The sequence below is a fragment of the Plecotus auritus genome (assembly GCF_963455305.1).
Source record: "Plecotus auritus genome assembly, chromosome: 5".
In the NCBI taxonomy this organism is placed as follows: Eukaryota; Metazoa; Chordata; class Mammalia; order Chiroptera; family Vespertilionidae; genus Plecotus; species Plecotus auritus.
In genome coordinates, this window is record NC_137776.1 from 157,124,195 (window position 1) to 157,141,921 (window position 17,727).

The 17,727-nt window shown below is 53.6% G+C and overlaps 1 protein-coding gene across 8 annotated transcripts in view; it reads right to left on the minus strand.

The window, feature by feature from the left end:
* Window positions 1-14,129, minus strand: part of PAX5 (paired box 5) — a gene marked incomplete at both ends in the record, with an annotated part of 152,562 nt that extends 138,433 nt beyond the window's left edge. For 7 of the 8 annotated variants that reach the window (XM_080669473.1, XM_080669472.1, XM_080669470.1 and 4 more), the window contains 2 exons: window positions 703-868; window positions 14,084-14,129. In XM_080669473.1, the coding sequence (XP_080525599.1) occupies window positions 703-868; window positions 14,084-14,129 (212 nt within the window). Of the gene's footprint in view, window positions 1-702; window positions 869-6,812; window positions 6,856-14,083 lie in introns of those variants that run through there. The other variant, XM_080669467.1, reaches the window with a different exon arrangement.
* Window positions 14,130-17,727: the final 3,598 nt, after the last annotated feature.

Sequence of the window (17,727 nt, forward strand, 5' to 3'; positions counted from 1 at the left end):
TGCTCGCTACAGAAAATCAACACGAAGGCTAAAGGCTGTACCGCCCTCTGGGAGAATCAGCATTGTTAGTATTTTGCTTGCAGCAAATCGCTGGGTCAAGTGGCAACTTTCAAATGTCAGACTTGAGAGTTGGTGTCTGTTTGGGGTTGTGTTTTTTTTCCTCCTCTAATTAATATATACTTAGGATGCCTGTCGCTATGCAAGAAACACAACATAGAAGAAAAATACTGCAGCCCAACATGAGGTTGATGATAGTCCAAAACTGAAAATGACAGATGACTTTGTAAAAATGGAATGTGTTTTTGAAAACATTAAAGTGAAAAACTGAACTCTGGTCATTTTGGTGATTTTAACTTGTGGATTTTCCACCCAGCCCTGCCCAGGTCCTAAGCTTACCTAAAATGCGCAGGGGAAGTTCCCAAGAACCTCTTACTCTTGGGTTGTCTGGAATAATTTACCAGGCTTTCAGAAAACATGCCATCCCTCCTGACTGAGTCCCCAGTCCCCCATGTCACTGGGGTTTTCCAGGACTACTTTGAACTGAGTGGCCTCGAAAGGGCCTTGCAAACTCTTAAGTGCTGTGCGTGTCGGTGAAGTGCCACAATGATTCTCGCTCTGGCACTGGCACACTGGACAGCGGCTGGGTCATGTTTTAGGTCATTATTTTAAAGATCAAGGGAAACCTGGAGCTCCTGCCCTTACCTGCCAAGGATTTTGCTGACACAACCATGGCTGACCCGAAGCTGCCTGGAGATGTCGCAGGGCCTGACACCTTGATGAGCAAGTTCCACTATCCTTTGGCGGACTACATCCGGGAGTGGCCGTCCATTCACAAAAACTCCCCCAAGCTGATTCACTCCTCCATGTCCTGAAACAGATTAGAAACAGAAAGCGAGGGGAAGGGTGGTTAGAACCAGTCACATAGAAGGAGAAGTCCTGTCGGGAACATCCAGAGCCCCTCAGATCAGAAATGGCTGCAGGCTGGACATCTTGAGCGTGGATTCTGATCATGCAGACTACATTAATACCTCAAATTGCTTTGTAAAATTAACCTTAGCCTTTGTCAATCTTCAGCCAGTCAATTGGGCTAATGAGGGCAAGCATCACCATACTATGCTTCCTTTAGTTATTAGGATTTTCTGTGTAATTCTTTTTTTAACAATGGAATATGTGAAGACCTCAGTCTATACTAGGGACGCAATTTATTACATACGTGATACTGAGGTCTAAAAAACAGCCTCGGGAGAAAATATATTTTAAAATACATCAAATTTAAAGACATTTCTAAAAATAAAATTCTTCCTTTTAACAAATACTGTATCTTCAAAAGTGAAAGGGACTACCCCAATAAACCTAGATCTCGGGGGTGGGAATTTTTTTTTTTTTAATCAACAATCTGATTAAGGGCTACGTACTTTTTAAATTTTTTTAATAGTATCTGCATGGTGCTGAGACAAAACCCAACCACTGCCTTGATAAAAATACTTTCTTTAATTATATACCCAATAAAACTGAAGGGGGAAATAAACAAAAAAGATGAGGCTGATGTGCAGATTTGACCACTGTACCCTCTCAGAGCACACAAAAGAAATGGATCAGAGGATCACATTTATTTCACCCTATTGCACTACGATTTGCTAAAAAGGAGTTTTCCTAAAATTTTTGGAGTGTTTTGCAATTGACAAGCAGCTATCGGTTGGTTCAGGGGAAATAAAGAAGGCTTCTGGATCCAGGTTTTACAAAGGCTCTGGGGCAAATTTTAAGTAGAGTCTGGGAAAGTATCTCCCCCACCCATAAGCTTCCTTACATCCAGGTCCATCTTGAGGGAAACAAGGATACAAGTAACTGAAGCGCCAACCCAGTAAACACAGTAGCAACAATATTGACCTTGTAGTTATTAATCAGCCACTGACATCACTGAAGCCAAAAGCCAAAAGCTAAGTCTAAGCATTTACCAATGCTGCTGGCAACTCAGAGGCCTGGAGGGGGAATAAACTAAACTGAGACTTGCCTGGGACTGGGCTATACCAGGGCATCTTGGAGGTCACACACACACACACACACACACACACACACACACACACACACCAACTCTGAAACATAAAATAGCCACTTCATCTCAGCCCTCAACCCCCTCCCCAGCACTCAACTTCTATTCAGATTCATGAACAACATCTGAAATGGACGGGGGAAAGGAATCCATAACATAACCTATTTTTTTTAATGCCAAACCAATTCACTGAAGTTTCTCAGGAGAGTCTGAATTGAGTATTTCCCCAAATTTCCAACCTCAGGCTGATTTTAAGGAAAAATACAATTTTATAGATAACAACAGTACTTAATTCTAGTTTTAAGCGGAATTTCTCTCTGATTTTCAAAATGAACTTTAGTTGGTTTTGATTGTTCTAAAGCACTCCAGACACAAGAAAAGGAAAACCATCTCATACAGGATATTTGCGTTAGGAATATGATTGCTTAGTTTATTTAAAATCGAAAGCCTGTAGCCACCCCTGGTCAAGGGTCTTAAGAAAGCTTTGTTCTGGGGTTGGGAGCATCTAATAAAAAAAGGTTGCATGGATCTTTCAAGAACAGGCTGGATTTAAGAAGAAAGTAAATTCAAAATTGGTACAAGCTCATCTGAAAGGACAAAAAAGGAAGCTAAAAGCCCTCAGCACACTTTTGAGATAACCTGTCAGTCTAGGCATTGTAGCCCATCTGCAATAGCCTGTTCCCTATACCACTGATAATTTAAACTTCCTGCCCAAAACACAATGCCAACCTTCAGGGCAGTTCAAGGGCAGCTCTGTAAGATATTTGTGAGCTTTGGGGACCACTTATATCATGGACACTCTAAGTGACAGCAAGCCCTATACTCCTGACCACAAAGACTAGGCTACCAATACTTTTCCAGAGTCTGATCCACATGTCCACAGCTGACACCAGACCCAGGGTAACCTGGGATCCCCCTGGAAAAGACCCCAAACTCACTTAGCTCTCTCTGCCTCTGTCATAGTCCTATCCAATAAAGCAGGGGTGGGGAATGTCAGGCCTCCGGGCCATATAAGGCCAGAGAAATAATTTGGTCTGGCCCTGCTAAGATTTTAGGGGCGAATTAATTAAATGTTTGTCCAAATAACAAGCTAATTTTTAAGTTTATAATTTTGTATGGCCTGCAAATGACGTTATAAATATCCAAATGGCCCTTGGCAGAATAAAAGGTTCCCCACCCCTGCTATAGAGCATTTCAAGGGTGGTAGGGAGGTGATTTACTGTGATCTGAGAAGGCAATGTCTCCCACTTACCCTGAGATTAGAAAGAAATAAAACTAGATGCCTGAGAGAGGGGAGGCATGATAGGGAAAGAAAAGAGGAAAAGTGAGATATTAAGGGAAAGGGTGCAAAGAGTGGGAACAGACAGCAAGAAACAAGAGATTGGAAAGGAAGCCTCAAGTTAGGGAGGCAGAGGAGGAGAAAATGGAATGGATTAGCCAAAACAGGTGAAGAAAAGAAAGGTGAGTATGGCGCACAGCGGGAAGCAAGGAGACCAGAAGAAAAAAGGGAGGACAGATTCCCCAGTGAAGGGGAATGGAGGGCAGGGTACTTCTGTGAAGGGGGGGCGGGGGGGCCTTTGTTTTCTGGAACCCTAGGTTCAGCCCTGCATCTCCTGACAGAACACAAGTCCAGCCTCTACTTCCTGTGGACTCCAGCTGGGTGAGAGTTCATCCCATAGAGGGTGCTGGAGGCAGACACAGACTCAGCTACTCTTTTCAGGGCCAAGTAGAATTTACAGAGAGACTGACACAACGATAGATGGAAACAACTCAAGGCAAAGACCAGGAAACAGACACAGATACAAGGGAAACAGCCCTGCCCCCACAGGACTGACAGAAAAGAGTTTAAAGGAGGGGGCTGGGGGGAGAAAAATGGTTGAATTGCAGATGCCCCTGGGGCCTTTGTGGCTCTGGTCTGGAAGGGCCAGCCCCCACAGATGCTCCTCAGGCCCAGATGAGAACATGCTTCCCACCAGGGCCCTGTCCACACCCTAGACTGGGCATGGGGTCTTAGAGAGAGGGTCTCTGCTGTCTCAGTCCCAGATTTAACTCCAGGACTTACAGAGATATTGAAATTTCTCTTAGTGGTACCTGAGGGAATGAATGAAGGGACACACAAACATGCCAAGAGGAACACAGGGAAGAGCAGGGATGAAATTTCATGAATGGACTCTTAAATGACAGACAGATGCTGACACACATTGACAGTCAAGCCATAGATACAGAAATAGTTAAACCAGACACAGCACCTTGCACATGTGTGTACCCACCCAGACATTCCACTATCCTCTTTCTGGAACCTAAGCCCCTCATCCTCCTCTTCTGTAAATCCTTGAAGACCCAAGAACCAGCTCCAGGTTTGCCCATGCGAACTTCTTATCAGTCCTTTTGTCTCTCTGGCCTCAATATCATACTCTATAAAATGGGTGTAACTAAAGGTTTAGACAAATCTCAAGTAGGAAACTGGTTATAAAAGTGCTTTATAACTGGTAAGCATATCTGGGGGAGGGAAACATCTGGGGAGGGAAACATCTGGGGAGGGTTGCGCTGATGAAAGTGATGAGTCTGGAATAGGGGGTGGGGGCAGGGGAACTCTGAAGCCCATTTCCAGGCAATGCCTGCCCCTGCCCCACACACCATCTAATCTCTCCCACACAAAGCTGTCCTGTTCTGATGGAGGGGGGAGAGAGGGTAGGATGTGAAACTGACCATGGCCAAGAAGGGAGAAGAGGAGATGAGACTTGGTCTGAGCCCCTACGAACCCAGGGACCTCTAAGGGATCTACTGCATATCCCACTCCTCACCTCCAATCACCAACAAATTGAGGCCCTGGAGGGTACATTGTGCAAGCAAAGAGCTTTGGACGTCAGAATCAAGCAGGCCCTGGAAGCTAGGCTGGCTGGGGCCCAGCCCCCACCGTGCTGCCAGGGAGTTGAAGATGGGAGGAGGGAGCACTCTCCAGGGGGCAAATGAAGGCCAGGACCAGGAGGTACAGATACACAGCATTAGCGGTTGGTTAACAGCATCTGGAAGTAGCTGCCTTCTCCACCTTCAAGATCACCGGGTCTGACGCTATCTCTCCAAGGGCTTGTGCAAGATCTCTGGGGCACACCTCTGTGCAGAAGGAGGCAGTGAGGGTCTGTTGATCTCCACCCCCAAGGAGAGAAGTGCAGGGGTCAGCCCTCCCCATTTTGTCCCCCAGTCTCTCCTTGGCTGAGCTAAGAGCTTACCTACCAGAGTATTGACCCCCAACTCGTTTGTTTTCTAGCTCACTCTGTGAGATCAGAGCCTCTCCCGAGCCCAGCTCAAGTGTGCGCAGGAGAGGGCTGCGGGGGGCGCTGGGGTCACCACGGACTGGAAACTGTTTTGGCACAGGCCCCAGAGGATGAGGAATCGTTTGGGCTGGGACCGGAGAAAACGGCTTCACTGCGCAAACCTCCGCACGGCTTTGGTGGATTACCTCCGACTGGGGAAATTGACACAAAGAGAAGCACCTGCGGGCAGTCAGCCCCTATCGCCTAGATCAGCATTTCTCTGCCTACCAGGCCACTCGGCCCTCCGGGTAAAAAAGGACAAATTCGCCCAGGGAAGCTCGCCTTCTCTCCAGCCGGGTCTCTGCTGCCTTTGTTAAACAGGGGACCCACGGCTGGTAAGCAGGTTTGGGGGCTGTCTGAGGAGAAGCTGGCTTGCGGAGGGCTCCCAGCCAGGGAGCAACCCTATGACCTGCGGCCGGTGGGGACCCAAGCTGGGCACCGGCTGGATGCCGCCCAAGCCTGGCGCCTTGTTCCGGCCCAGCTCTGCAGCGCGCAGAAGGGAAACGCGATTCGTTCCACTTGGTATTTTCTTGAAATCTCCGAATCTAATCCGGCGCTAACTCGCCGTGAGAGAATCGCATCTCACAGGAGGCTATGCTACAGGGCGAAGTGGCAGATCCCAGCGGGTCAAGCAACCGGCCACCCGCCTCGCCCGCGCCCAAAATGACCCTTCCCGTCTCGTACACACTCGGCGTCTTTAGAAAGCGGGGCGCCTGGATGGTGACTAATTGGCTGCTTCTTCATTTTTTTTTTTTTTTTTAGGGACAAGTCATCATAAGGCAAGCGTCCTGCAGAGGAGGACTGGATGGTGTCTTTAAAGGTCTGTGTATGGACTGGCGGCTTCTAAGCAGAAGCTCAGCTCAGGGACCTCTACTTGGTTGATTTTTCAAATCCCACTCAACTCCAGAACGCCTTTGGAGCTTTGGAACTGAGGTCCCCGCTTATCTCTCAACCTCTTCCTTCACACCTAGAAGCACACAGGCACTGGTTGGGGTCCCACTTTCCCTCCAAGCCCTGTTTGAAAAAAGGCGCTATCTATCCGGGTTTGGGTGTGGGGCGCTGACTGCGAGTCAGACTGACCTTTCGCTACAACTTCGTACCCTCCAGCTAGTCCAGCCGGAGGCCGCTCCAGGTCCCAGCCAGGATTCCTCCAGCGCTCTGAGACGTCGCTGCCAGGGCCCCCCCGAAAGGCTACAGAAAAGGCTGCTGCTCGCTGCCTACGTTAGGCGTTGGTGGAGGCGGGACTCCCGGTGCCAGGTGCTCCGGGCCCAGGCGACCAGGCACTTTGTTCCACATCCCCTGCCTGGAAAGCCCTGCACTTTGCAAACTTGACTGCGCGGCTACAGAAGTCCTGGGTCCTACCGGCCTTAGTACCTGCCCCGTAGTCCGGCACCCCCAACCCCGCCCCGGGCCGGAGAGTGAGAGAAGCGAGCTCGCCGCCTACTTACTATGCATGGATGCAAACGGGTCGTGCTTACAGTGTATTTCCATCGGGGCGCTCCAGACTGCAGGCCGGCCCACGCCGCCGCCTCCCGGCGCCAAGGGGTTGCCCAAAGCGGCTAAAGAGCCGCGCCGCCGGGCCAGGCACTGTGGAGCTGGGCTCAGAAAACACTGCTGGGCCGCCCGGCCGGAGATCGGAGATCGCCGAGAGCTGCTCCTAGAGGCGGGAAACCGCGCTAGCGCACTCCGGCTGGAAGTGGGGCGCCCAACTCCTGGTGGCTTCCCTCCCGGGCTGGCTCAGGCGGCGGCTCCGGACCCGAATCGGGGTAGCTGCTGCCAAGGCGCCCGCAGCCTCGGGGGCATGGCGTAGGGACCCGTCTCCGGGACGGCTGGCGCCCCTGGCCTCCGGTAAGAGCGGCTTTGAGGAGGCCTGCGGGACGCACGGCACTTGGTTTTACTCAAGGGGCAGCGAAGCCCGTGGGCTGCCAGGCTGGTTCCGCGGCCTCGCTGCCTCTGGAGTCTCCCCTCGACCCCTCGGTATTCACTGGCTTCTTCTCTCTCTGCTTCTCTAGGTCTCGGGGCTCATACTTGCCGCCTCAGCCTCTCTCTGCCCGCCTCTCCGACGTCTCCCACGAAGTTGCAAAGAACTTCCTCTCTGGCGGTGCTGGGGCCCAGTGGGGTTCGCAGACGTTTCCGCTACTGACGTTGGGGATGAGACTCCGCAGTCCCGGCGAGCATGCAGCCCTCATACCCTGGGACCCGCTGCCTTCAAAGTTCCCGCGGCTCCCGCTTTCCCCCCATCGCTGGGACCAGGAAAAGGGACAACAGCGACAATCTCCTCCTCGCCTCACGCCCTACTCTTGAAGCCCCACCGCCCTCTCTCGGAGGTCTCCTTCTACTGTCTTTCAGTTGCCTCTTCCGGGACGGCCGCCGCGCCTGCCCCAGGCGTGGAGCGAGGGACAGAGGAGAGAGCGGAAGGTCCCCTCCGCCACGGCCTCCGGGACTACTGGTGCTGAGATGGAGCCGCTGTCGGCTTTGCCCGCGCTGCCGCCGCCGCCGCCGCCGCCGCCGCCGGCGCTAGCCCTCGCCTGCTCGGCGCGCACAGTGCGCCACTGCGCCGCCCCGGAGCCGCTTTCAGGACCCGCTGCGTGTGGACAGCGCCGCCCGGGGCTCAGCCTCCCTCCGGGCGGGGGCGGGGCGGGCGCTAACATGCCAATCACGCTTCATCGAGCCAATCAGAGCGGTGGCAGCCGGCCCTGGCCCGAGGCACCGCTCCATTGGCTGAGCAACCGGGAGGCTCCGCCTAATTAGCGGATACTTGGGCAATGGGAGAGAATGGGAGGCGGGGCCAAGGCAGCGGCGCCACGTTCATTGACAAACGCCCGGCGCGAAGGCCTAGTGAAGCCGGGATGGAGTGAGGGGGAGGGGATCCACCTAGTGCCTGGAGAGTCCCGTGGCACATCCTCAGGGAGCCTGCCCTCCACGGTGCGGCGTTGGGACCCTGAGATACCCTGAAGGCCTGGGGGCAGCCAAGGCAGGGGAAATAGTCTCCAGAAAACACACACACACACACACACACACACACACACACACACACACACACACAAAACGGATGTTGGAGAAAGACGAGTACAATAGAGAACCGGCTTGCAATCTAAGCACCAACAGACTCGCGTGCGCACATCTGCCCCGTTCTCAGTTTCTTCATCTGTAAAATGGGCAGAATTGGCTTACGTAGTCTTTAATGAAACTCCTGCCGGTGGAAACATTTCATAATTGTGTCAAGTGCCTACTAAGCCGCTACCTCCTCGTCCACCCCTCTCCTTTTTACCCCAGGCACTCCCAAATCTGAGATAACTGAAAGGCAGAGACATTGAGGTGAAAAAAATTGTCACATTCCTTTAAAGTTGATAATCAGGGTGCTCCTGTAGGAAGAAGCTATCTGAGGCTTTGGGTCGGGTTGCCCAAACACCGAGCCCTGAGAACCTCTTTTCAGCTCCAGGCCAGGAGCTGCCGGATGCTTTGGGGTCTAGTTATCCGAGCAGCTGGAGCCTTCTGTCCACAGGGGTAATTCCACATCCCGCGCAGGGCCTCTTGGGAACTGAATGAACCCAGACCCGTCCAGTGCTAATGAGGGTCCCTGACGCCGGCGGGTGGGTGGGTTCATTCTATCTGCAAGGTCCCTGCCAAGCCACGCTAGGCATGCTACCTTGCTGCAGCTTTCAGCTGTTGAAAATACCTGACCTTCCCTCTCCAGGGGAATTTATAACAAAACCTTCCTGGTCCAGAAAGGCAGGGTCTTTGACCAAGGAGTCTCAATTTCTCAAGGGGGTGTGAAAACCTGGGGCCACAGTCAAAGGAACTGTTCTTTGGAAAGGAAGCATGAGGCAGGCTGTCTATACCCAGGAGGCAATAGTTCTGTGAGCGTTTACCTATGCCAGGGTCCTGGCAGAGACACTGAAGATTCTCCTGGGCCAGCAGCTCATGGGAGTGGTCCCAAATCCCACCATTGTGCATTCAAAAGCACTGATCCTCTAATATGAAACATAAATCCAACAACACAAGGGCTCTGGGATGCCCACGCCAGACCTGGACTGTTAAGGAGGACAGAGCACAGGTTGACTCTGAGAAAACTCCCAGGTCATTCAGTCTCCCCTCTCTCTACCTTTGCCCCCTTTCTCACACCCCTACACTGGGTCGGTCCTCTAGCCCACCTTCTGTTCCTGTCCCAGACCCAGCTGCCCCTGAACCGCAGTTAAGTTTCCTGCGCTGACTGTCCCCACCCCCTCCAGGCACAGCTGCAGGAAACAGTCTCAGGCGAGCCTCTTGGGGATCAGGAGATTTCACGTGCAGGGAGGTGGGGTGGTGGCATTATCTCTTCTTTGTCTGGAACCCTGCTTGTCTGGATCTTCACCCCACCCCTTCCTTGGAGCAGAAAGATCATAACAGCGCAGAGATACCAGGATGAGTTAAGGACCTCGCTTTCGCTCCACCGGTGGCGCGTGGTGGATAGAAAGTGACTAGATTTCGATGGGGCGGCTCTGCGTTCCCACAAGAGAGGCAGGGGACAGGGGTGGGGTGGGGTGAGGATGCCTTGAGGGGTGCAGCAAGTGACATCTCCACCTCCAGCCCCGCTCATTTCAGGCCTGGAAATCCAGATTTTAAAGTATTTGAGCTAATAGGGCCCTGAGGCTAAACTGTCCCCATTTTACAGATGCGGAACCTGAGGCTGAGGAGGGATGCGACTTGTCCAAGATCACACAGCAAGCCCGGGCTAGAGGAAAGGCTGTGGGCCGGGCACCTTTTCTCAGAAGGGTCTCTCCAGAGCCACTCAGGATGGCAGGATGGCGGGCGTTTGGGAGTGGCACGAGGATATGGTACCAAATTAAAGCCCCCAGCTATAGCGGACGTACCCACGCAAAAGGCTTTCCTTCCCACACCTGGGAGGCTTGGACAGAGTCCCTGGAGCGCTGCTGCGGTGGGACGGAACGCCAGATGTTACCAGAACAGAAATAGCTCCGATTCCCATTTCACACAGCAGGTCCGGGTCGGGCTGCCTAGCCTCTTTGGCCAGAGCAGCTCCTGGCGCGCTGTGCGCTGCAGTCAGAGGAAGCCTCCCTCTGGGTCGGAGGGAATTCACCGCCTCCGGGGTGGACCGGCCTCCGGGAACTTCTAACGCCAAGAGGCATCACCAGACCTGGTATCCTGGCCACCTTGCCCAACCTTACACCGCCGAACGGCGGCTCAGAGCGACCCCATGGCCAAGCCCGGCTTCCGCGCCTCAGTCCAGCCTCCGGAAGCTCGTGAGTCCACGAGTCTGGGTCCAGGAGAGAGAGGAGCAAGGAACGCGTCTCCACGCCGCCACCCTGAAAGCGGTCGGGCCTCGCTCTGCGCAGCAGTCGCGTGGTTTCATCCCCCCACCCCCCCTCCCCACCTCCCCACCCCGCTTCCCTGCAGCAGGACTTTGGGCCGGCGGACCCTGTGCTAACTGAGCGCTGGGGGCAGGAGACCGGGAACGAAACCTTCGGGGAAGAAACCCAATTTATGTAAATGGAATTGCCGTTGGAAGTTTTGCTACTGAAAGAAAGCCCACTGAGAATAATGTTTGAGAAGCCAAAACACCTTCAGAGAAACGTCCCCCTCAGTCCTCAGCCACACAACCTGGCTTCACTCGAACACACTGCCTCCCGCTTCCCCTCTGTCCGAGCGCAGCCCCTCCTGCGCCCCGCGGAGTCAGCTGCCATAGCTCTGTGGGCCTGAGATGAATTCCCGCAGCCCAAGGCCAGCCCATTTCCCTGCTCTTGCTTCAGGCAAAGCGAGGCGCACGGGGCTCAGACTGGTTGCTCAGTTGGGTTAAGGCAGAGGTGACACAGCCATCGCTGTCCTAACTGGGTGGGTCCTCCCTAATCCTCATTTCAAAAACATCAAAGAGAGACAACAACCGACGCCAGGGGTCAGAGCTGATTCCTGCTCCTGGATCAGGGGTCTGCTCTTCCTGGCCCAGGTCCATCTGTAAGAATCTTGGAAGAGAGTGACAAAAGGGAAGAGTTCAACCAGATTTCTCAAGAACCATGTCAATGGTCTCTGTCAGCATTTGTTTTCGTTACCAGTGCACACCAAAGGCCAGGCGCTACGGGGCACCTCTGGGACTACCTTTCTCTGTCTAAAGACTTCAGGAGGCGGGGCCCTTCTCCTAGGGCTCAGTTTCCCCATGAATCTAACAGGGAGAAGAACCCCTGAGATGAGGCCTCTCAAGATTCTGAAAGATGGAGATCCAGGGGTAGAGAATATTGTCATCATTCACAGGCTCATTCTAGAGCTGGAGGGCTTGGTGCCATTGCCTACCCTGGTCTCCCTGGCCTTGGGGAGGCTTAACTCACACAGCAGCTGGCTTGCCCAATTATAGTTTTTCTCCAAGGATGCCCATGGCGGCAAGGGGAGGGTGTTCTCCCAGCAGGAATGAGAGGTCAGAAAAGTCCTCCCCAAGTCCCTGCCCCTCTCTGGACCTGTTTTTCCTTTTTGGTACCACAAGGAAAAAACTAGACAAGGAAATCTTTAAGTGGCTCCCTGCTCAGGGTTGACCTCAGCTGATCTTGGGCTTAAAGCTAGAAGGGCACAGATTCCTTCCCCCTTGTATAGATGGGGAAACTGAGATCAAGAGACAGAATGGAATACAGTTCTGAAGAAAGGAAAGGGAGGTCAAGAGGCCCATAAAAGGCCTCAAAGTTAGGAGCGGGAGGAAGTCCACGTGAAAACTCCAAAACAAGACCTGGATGCCCCCAGCCTGTCCAGCTTCTTGGCTCTCCTCTTCCCTAATGGGGCCCAGGCTGGGGCAGACAGGCAGACAAGCAGAAGTGCAGTGTCACCTGAGATGTTCCCAGCTACCTAGGAAAGGCTCCCTTTCTCCAACCCGTCAATGAAGAGGGGGCGTGGCTCTTCAGAACTTTCAACTCTGGCCAGCCTAACTGCCCCTCCCCAACCCCACCCAGACCCATCTCCATGAGGAATGAAATGCTTTATTGATTAAACGATTATTCAGGCGATTGAACTAATCAAAGAGCCCATCGACCGCCATGAATTACATTCTTTGTAGACAGCTCATCGGGAAAGGCAGCAGGGGCCAGCCCCTGAACACTCACCCATTCCCAACACAAACACATTCCCAACACAAACACAAACCCTAGCCCCAGCACAGGCACCTCTGGGAGTCCCACCTACTCAGGGACCCACTGAGGAAAAGAGGGAAGAGTGGGGATAGAGCAGAGGGGGTTCCCCTTCCTGCACTCTCAACCTGGGGGATCCTCTTCAATTCTGCCTCTTCGATTTCTGCCCTAACTTCTCTTCAGTCACAATTTTGGAAACATGTCTAAGCCCTGGGAATTGTCCTGGGTTTGGGCTATAAGTTCACCTCTCTCCTTCTGCTTTCTGACCTATATTTAGGGCTGAGGAACAGATGGGAGCTCATCGACCCATAGGAATGGGGGAAAGAGAGTTCTTGCCAGGGCCAGGAGTGTGTTTGGATGTGGGTTAGCACACTTAGCCTAAGGAGTAGAAGAGGCTCCTATACCCAGCTTTTACCTCAGGGCAAACAGAGGCTTCTTGCTGCCTGCCACCTCCTCTCAGATATAAACACATCTTGCTACTCACTGCCTCGGCCTGTGGGAGGCACACCTGGGTCTGTGTCAGAAAGGCCTGTCTGCATACCAGCACCAGAACTGGATGCCCAGAGGAGGCACACATGTCCACCCTACTTCTGCTCCCCTCCTTTGGAGGGACACCCACAGATGAAACCTGAGCACACCACACACACACACACACACACACACACACACACACACACACACACACCCGGTGTCAGAGGCTGGTCTAGGTGAAAGCGAAGGCAGGTGGGGGTCCCTAGAAATGTCTCAGCTAGCATATAGGCTTGCCTGTTCTCTCACCTGCCAATGCTGTGCCTGCCGCTGGAGACCCTTTTCTACAAACGGTAGGCTCAACTGTGCCCACAGAGAGAAGCAGTGCACACAACACACGGAGGGTCTGCACTGAGGACTTTTCCTGAATTCACACTTTCACTCCTGGTTCTCCTAATAGAACGGGACTTGAGCCTGTTCACAGGCTTAGCACAACAGAACCCCACAGGCCCTACTAGACCCATCCCTGTGCCTACAGGCTGGCACTTTGTGTATATTGGCATGTACACAGTGAACAGCTGTTGACATGTACACATCTTTCTCACTTCCAAAATTACTTAGAATATGCTAGATGAACACAGACCTTTAAAAAGAGTAGATATACACTCAGAGACTTATACAAATTATATATATGACACACATTTTGGATACAAAAGAACAGTATGCAGGAACACCAACTCATAAACACACTAACACATGTATGAATATAAAGACACACAGGCACATAAACTCATGAACACACACTCAGACATTTGAAAATCCGGTATAGAGGGACACACAAACTCATTGTCACTCTTGCACACTCTGAACCCATATGTAAACACACAGACCCAAACAAACTTTCAGACCCCCCAGACAGACACCTAAATATTCAGAAATAGAGGAAAAATAGGCAAACGCTCTGACACTTGGAATGATGCAGAAGTCTGTGAACAGACTGGTGAAAAGACACACAAACGTGCCACAGACAGACAGGCAGTCAATCCTGGCAAAAATGAGGCCCCCTCCCCCAGGGCCGAAGCTCGGGAGGACCAGCACCCGGCTGGGTCCCGGAGTTAGCGCGCCTGGAGCGGGTATTAAGGTCCTACCTGTCCTGCCGGTCCGAGGAGTTGGGTAATTTTTCTCTAAATCCATTTTGATTTTTCAGAACTTGATGGAATGGACAGGGGGGGAAAAGTTTCCACTTTTTTTTTGTGCTTCTTTTTTTTTTTTCTGGTGTCAGGGGCCGCTCACAGGTCGGAATAATTCAAGCCTTCCGCTCCCCCGCCGAGCTGGGGTAGCTGATCACTGAGCTGAAACTAAACGTTTTAGGTGGAAAAAAAAGCGTCCGAAGGCACCGTGAAATGATTAAGGAACTAAAGAGCTTCTCGCCATGTGAGATCATGTCCTGTTCTCGCCAACATCACAAGATGTCCCCAGACACGCCGCGCCCCCAGCGTGCGGCCCCGCGCTGCCGGCCCAGAGCCGGGCAAGGTGTCCGCCCTGTGCAGAGGGGCCTGCTCCGCTGGCCAGACGGGGCGGGCCGGGCCGGAGCAGTGCTGAAGGCCAGGAGAGCAACAGTGTCGCAGCCACACCGCCCTGGACTTTTATAAGGGGTTGTGGGGGAGGAGGGAAGGAAGGTTTCAGAAGCCGGGAGCTAGCCCGCGCACTTACGGGAAGGGGCCGACCAAAGACGAGCCTGGAGCCCCGGCCTCGAGGCAGCACCTTCTACAAACCCCTGCGACTTGGTATCGCGGCCCTCTTCACAGTGCGCGGGGCCGGTGACCCCTCTGGGTGCAAACCCGGCTGCGAAGGCCTGGTTTTTGTTTTTAAAGAAATTAACCAATCTGCCAAGCAGGTGCTTTTGAAGGGGGTGCAAAAGCAGGAGATGTTGCCAGGCATCCAGTTTCCTCAGATTCACCCCTAGGGCGGCGCCCGCCCCCGGAGCTCCCAGCTCCCCACCCCCACCCTAATTTGCAGCTGCTATTGCTATTGCTGGGTCCCTAACTCTAGAGAAGTACGAGAAGCCTGAAGCCTCCAGGTCCCACTCAGCCCCCTGGTCGCAGTTCTCCCCACACCACGTCTCATTCTGGCCCGTAGCACAGAGGTTAAGATGTGAAATGCTGGAGATAAAATCCGGCCCTCCGCTTTGGAGCACCCGGGCTGAGCAGAACCATCTCAGGAGGTCCTGGAGATGGGCAGGAGTCCCGGACACCTTACCCCGGCCCATAAATGGAATCCCTTTGCCCTCAAGCCCCGAGACGTGGCGTCGTCCCGGCGCCCCTGGACTTGATTCCAGAGGGGAAATCAGCCCAAGAGAGACCGGGTAGAGGTGTGGCATGTCCAGCCCGCTCTCTTCGGCCCAGGCTCAAGACTTCCCTCCCCTTACCCTCCCCAACCCCGAGTCCAGATGCTCGGCTAGGCCACTGGAAGCCGGTGGGGTCCCGCTGCGGGGTGGTCGAAGGGGCACGGTTCTCCAGGGTGGGGGAGCGCTCCATAGAAGGACTCTTGGCCCGCCGGACAATGGCAGTTTCGGAAAGTGAATCGTCCTCAGCGAGGGTGGTGTTTGTTTTTTGGAGGGGGTGGTCACGAGGCTGGGCCGCAACCTAGGGGGAAGAGCCCAGAGCTCGAGAAAAGGGGTGGGGGCGCGGCGGGAACCGGACATCGCTTAGCGGATTTTCGCCACAATCGGAAACGTGGCTGTGGATTCCCCGGGCGCCCCCCACCCCCCCACCAACTAGTCTGCGCAGTCACCCTCCGCCGCCTCCTTTCTGCAGTCTGCGGGTCGGGGTCCCTGCCCGGCGATTTAATTTTGGGGCATTTCGGAGCGCTCCACTCTTCCCCTCCACAGCCGGCCCCAGCCTCTGCTTCCCGCCCTCCGGCTTAGCCCGCGCGGGGAGGCTGCGCCAAGGAAGAGAGGCCTGTCCGCACCTAGAGATCAAAAGCCCTTCCGGAATTGACATTTCACCCAGGGCTGGGGGCGGGAATCGGTTGGGTTTCCTTTTGTTTTGTTTTTCTATTTAGAGGGTTTGTTTGGTTTTGTTGTCTGTGAGAGTTTTTTTTTTTTTTAATTATGTATGAGTCTTTTGTTTCGGTGTTTTGCGTATTGTTTTTTCGTGGATTTCATTTTAACGGGTTTTGCTCTGTGAGTCTTGATCTTTTGGGTGGGTTTTGATTTTGCGTGTGTTTTAAACTTTGTTCTTATAGGTTGTCCTTTTGTGTGTCGTTTGAAGTCTGTTCCTTCTGCGTGGTGCTTTGATTATGTTTTGATTTTACACTAGCGGGTGTCGTTTGTGTGTTTTGTGTTAGATGAATTTTGTGTTTGTGTTTTGTTTTCTTCGATTTTGGATTTTTATGAGCTGTGCGTTTGGATGGGGATTTGGGTTTATATTTTCGTGTGTTGGCTTTAGTTTTTGTGTTTGCGGGTGCTTTGGTGAGTTTTGCTTGTGTATTTTGGTTTTGTGGGGCTTTTGGATTAGGGAGGGGACACCGGACACTACTCCGTTCCTGTTCCGAACCCAGGAAGGGCAAAGGATTAGGCCAAGCATCACGAATGGTGGGTTTGCCTGGTTCCGAAATACCTGACCCCCGCGCCGTCGCGTCCTACTCTGCGAGTTCCAGACCAAGGCAAAACAATTGTGCGTTCCCGAGGGGGCGCCCGCCCGCCCTTTACACTCCTGCGCGGGTCCTGTGGCTCCAGTGCCCAGGTCAGAATTCACAGAGCCCGCTCCCTCCTCTCGGGATACCCAGGCCAGCCGCCGTCCCCTGTTGCCCACCCTGTCTGCTGTGGGTTTATCTCCTCTCGCTTCTGGCCAGTGTGCTTCTGACCTCCCCGACTTCCGCCGCGTTAAACCGAGGGCTGGCTCCCCGCCGCGGAGCAGGTGGCAAACCTCTTCGGAGCACACGGAATTGACGCTGCGGCTCTAGAGATACTGGGCAGGGGCTAAGGATGCGTGGAGTCTAGGAGCAGATAGGCGACGGGACCCCAGAAAAAGCCCGCATTTCGCTTGCCTGCAGCCCTAGAATGCTAGAAACCCAACTCCGCTCAGCTTTCGGTTTGGAGAGCCTTGCCCTGGTTTGCAACCATAGACAGAGAAATCCACACTCCGAGCCGACGCACAACAGCTAGCGAATGAGAGAGAGGGAGCCGGCGCATTGGCAGCCGCGGCCTGCATGGCGGAACCAGCGCTGGCACCACGTCAAGGGGAAGCCAAACTACAGTGCCCGGAAATGTTCCACGGACAGAGAAGGCATTCTCTCTGTCCACACTGCCGGAACTTTAACCTCTATACACGTGGATTTGTTTAATGCTGCACCGGGGGGGGTGGGGGGGGTGGGGAGACAAATTTAGAGGCAGAAAGACATGCTGGCTAAACCGGCAAGGGAATGCGGGGAGAATGTATGGAGGAGGAAAATATGGAGAGTGAGGGACAACACTGAGGCAGACTGGAGGCACAGGAAAGGGGCCGGTGCGTAGCTCCTCTGGCCCCCCGCGCGCTCTGGCATTCTCTGAGCGGGAGAAAGCAGAAACCCAGAACAGAGTGACAGGAAAAGAAAAGAGTCGCAGAAGGGGTTGGCCTAGGCAGGACGCGAGCTTCCCTCCAGCCTTGGACGCTGCAGTCTAGGGAGGGGGAGGCCGAAGTCGCGAAGCGAGAAGCCTAGGTCGGGCTCTTCTACTCGGCCAGGAGACACCCGAGGATTCCAGGGCTCACGGAGCCGGGAGCCGGGAGTCGGGACCCGGGACCCGGGAGTC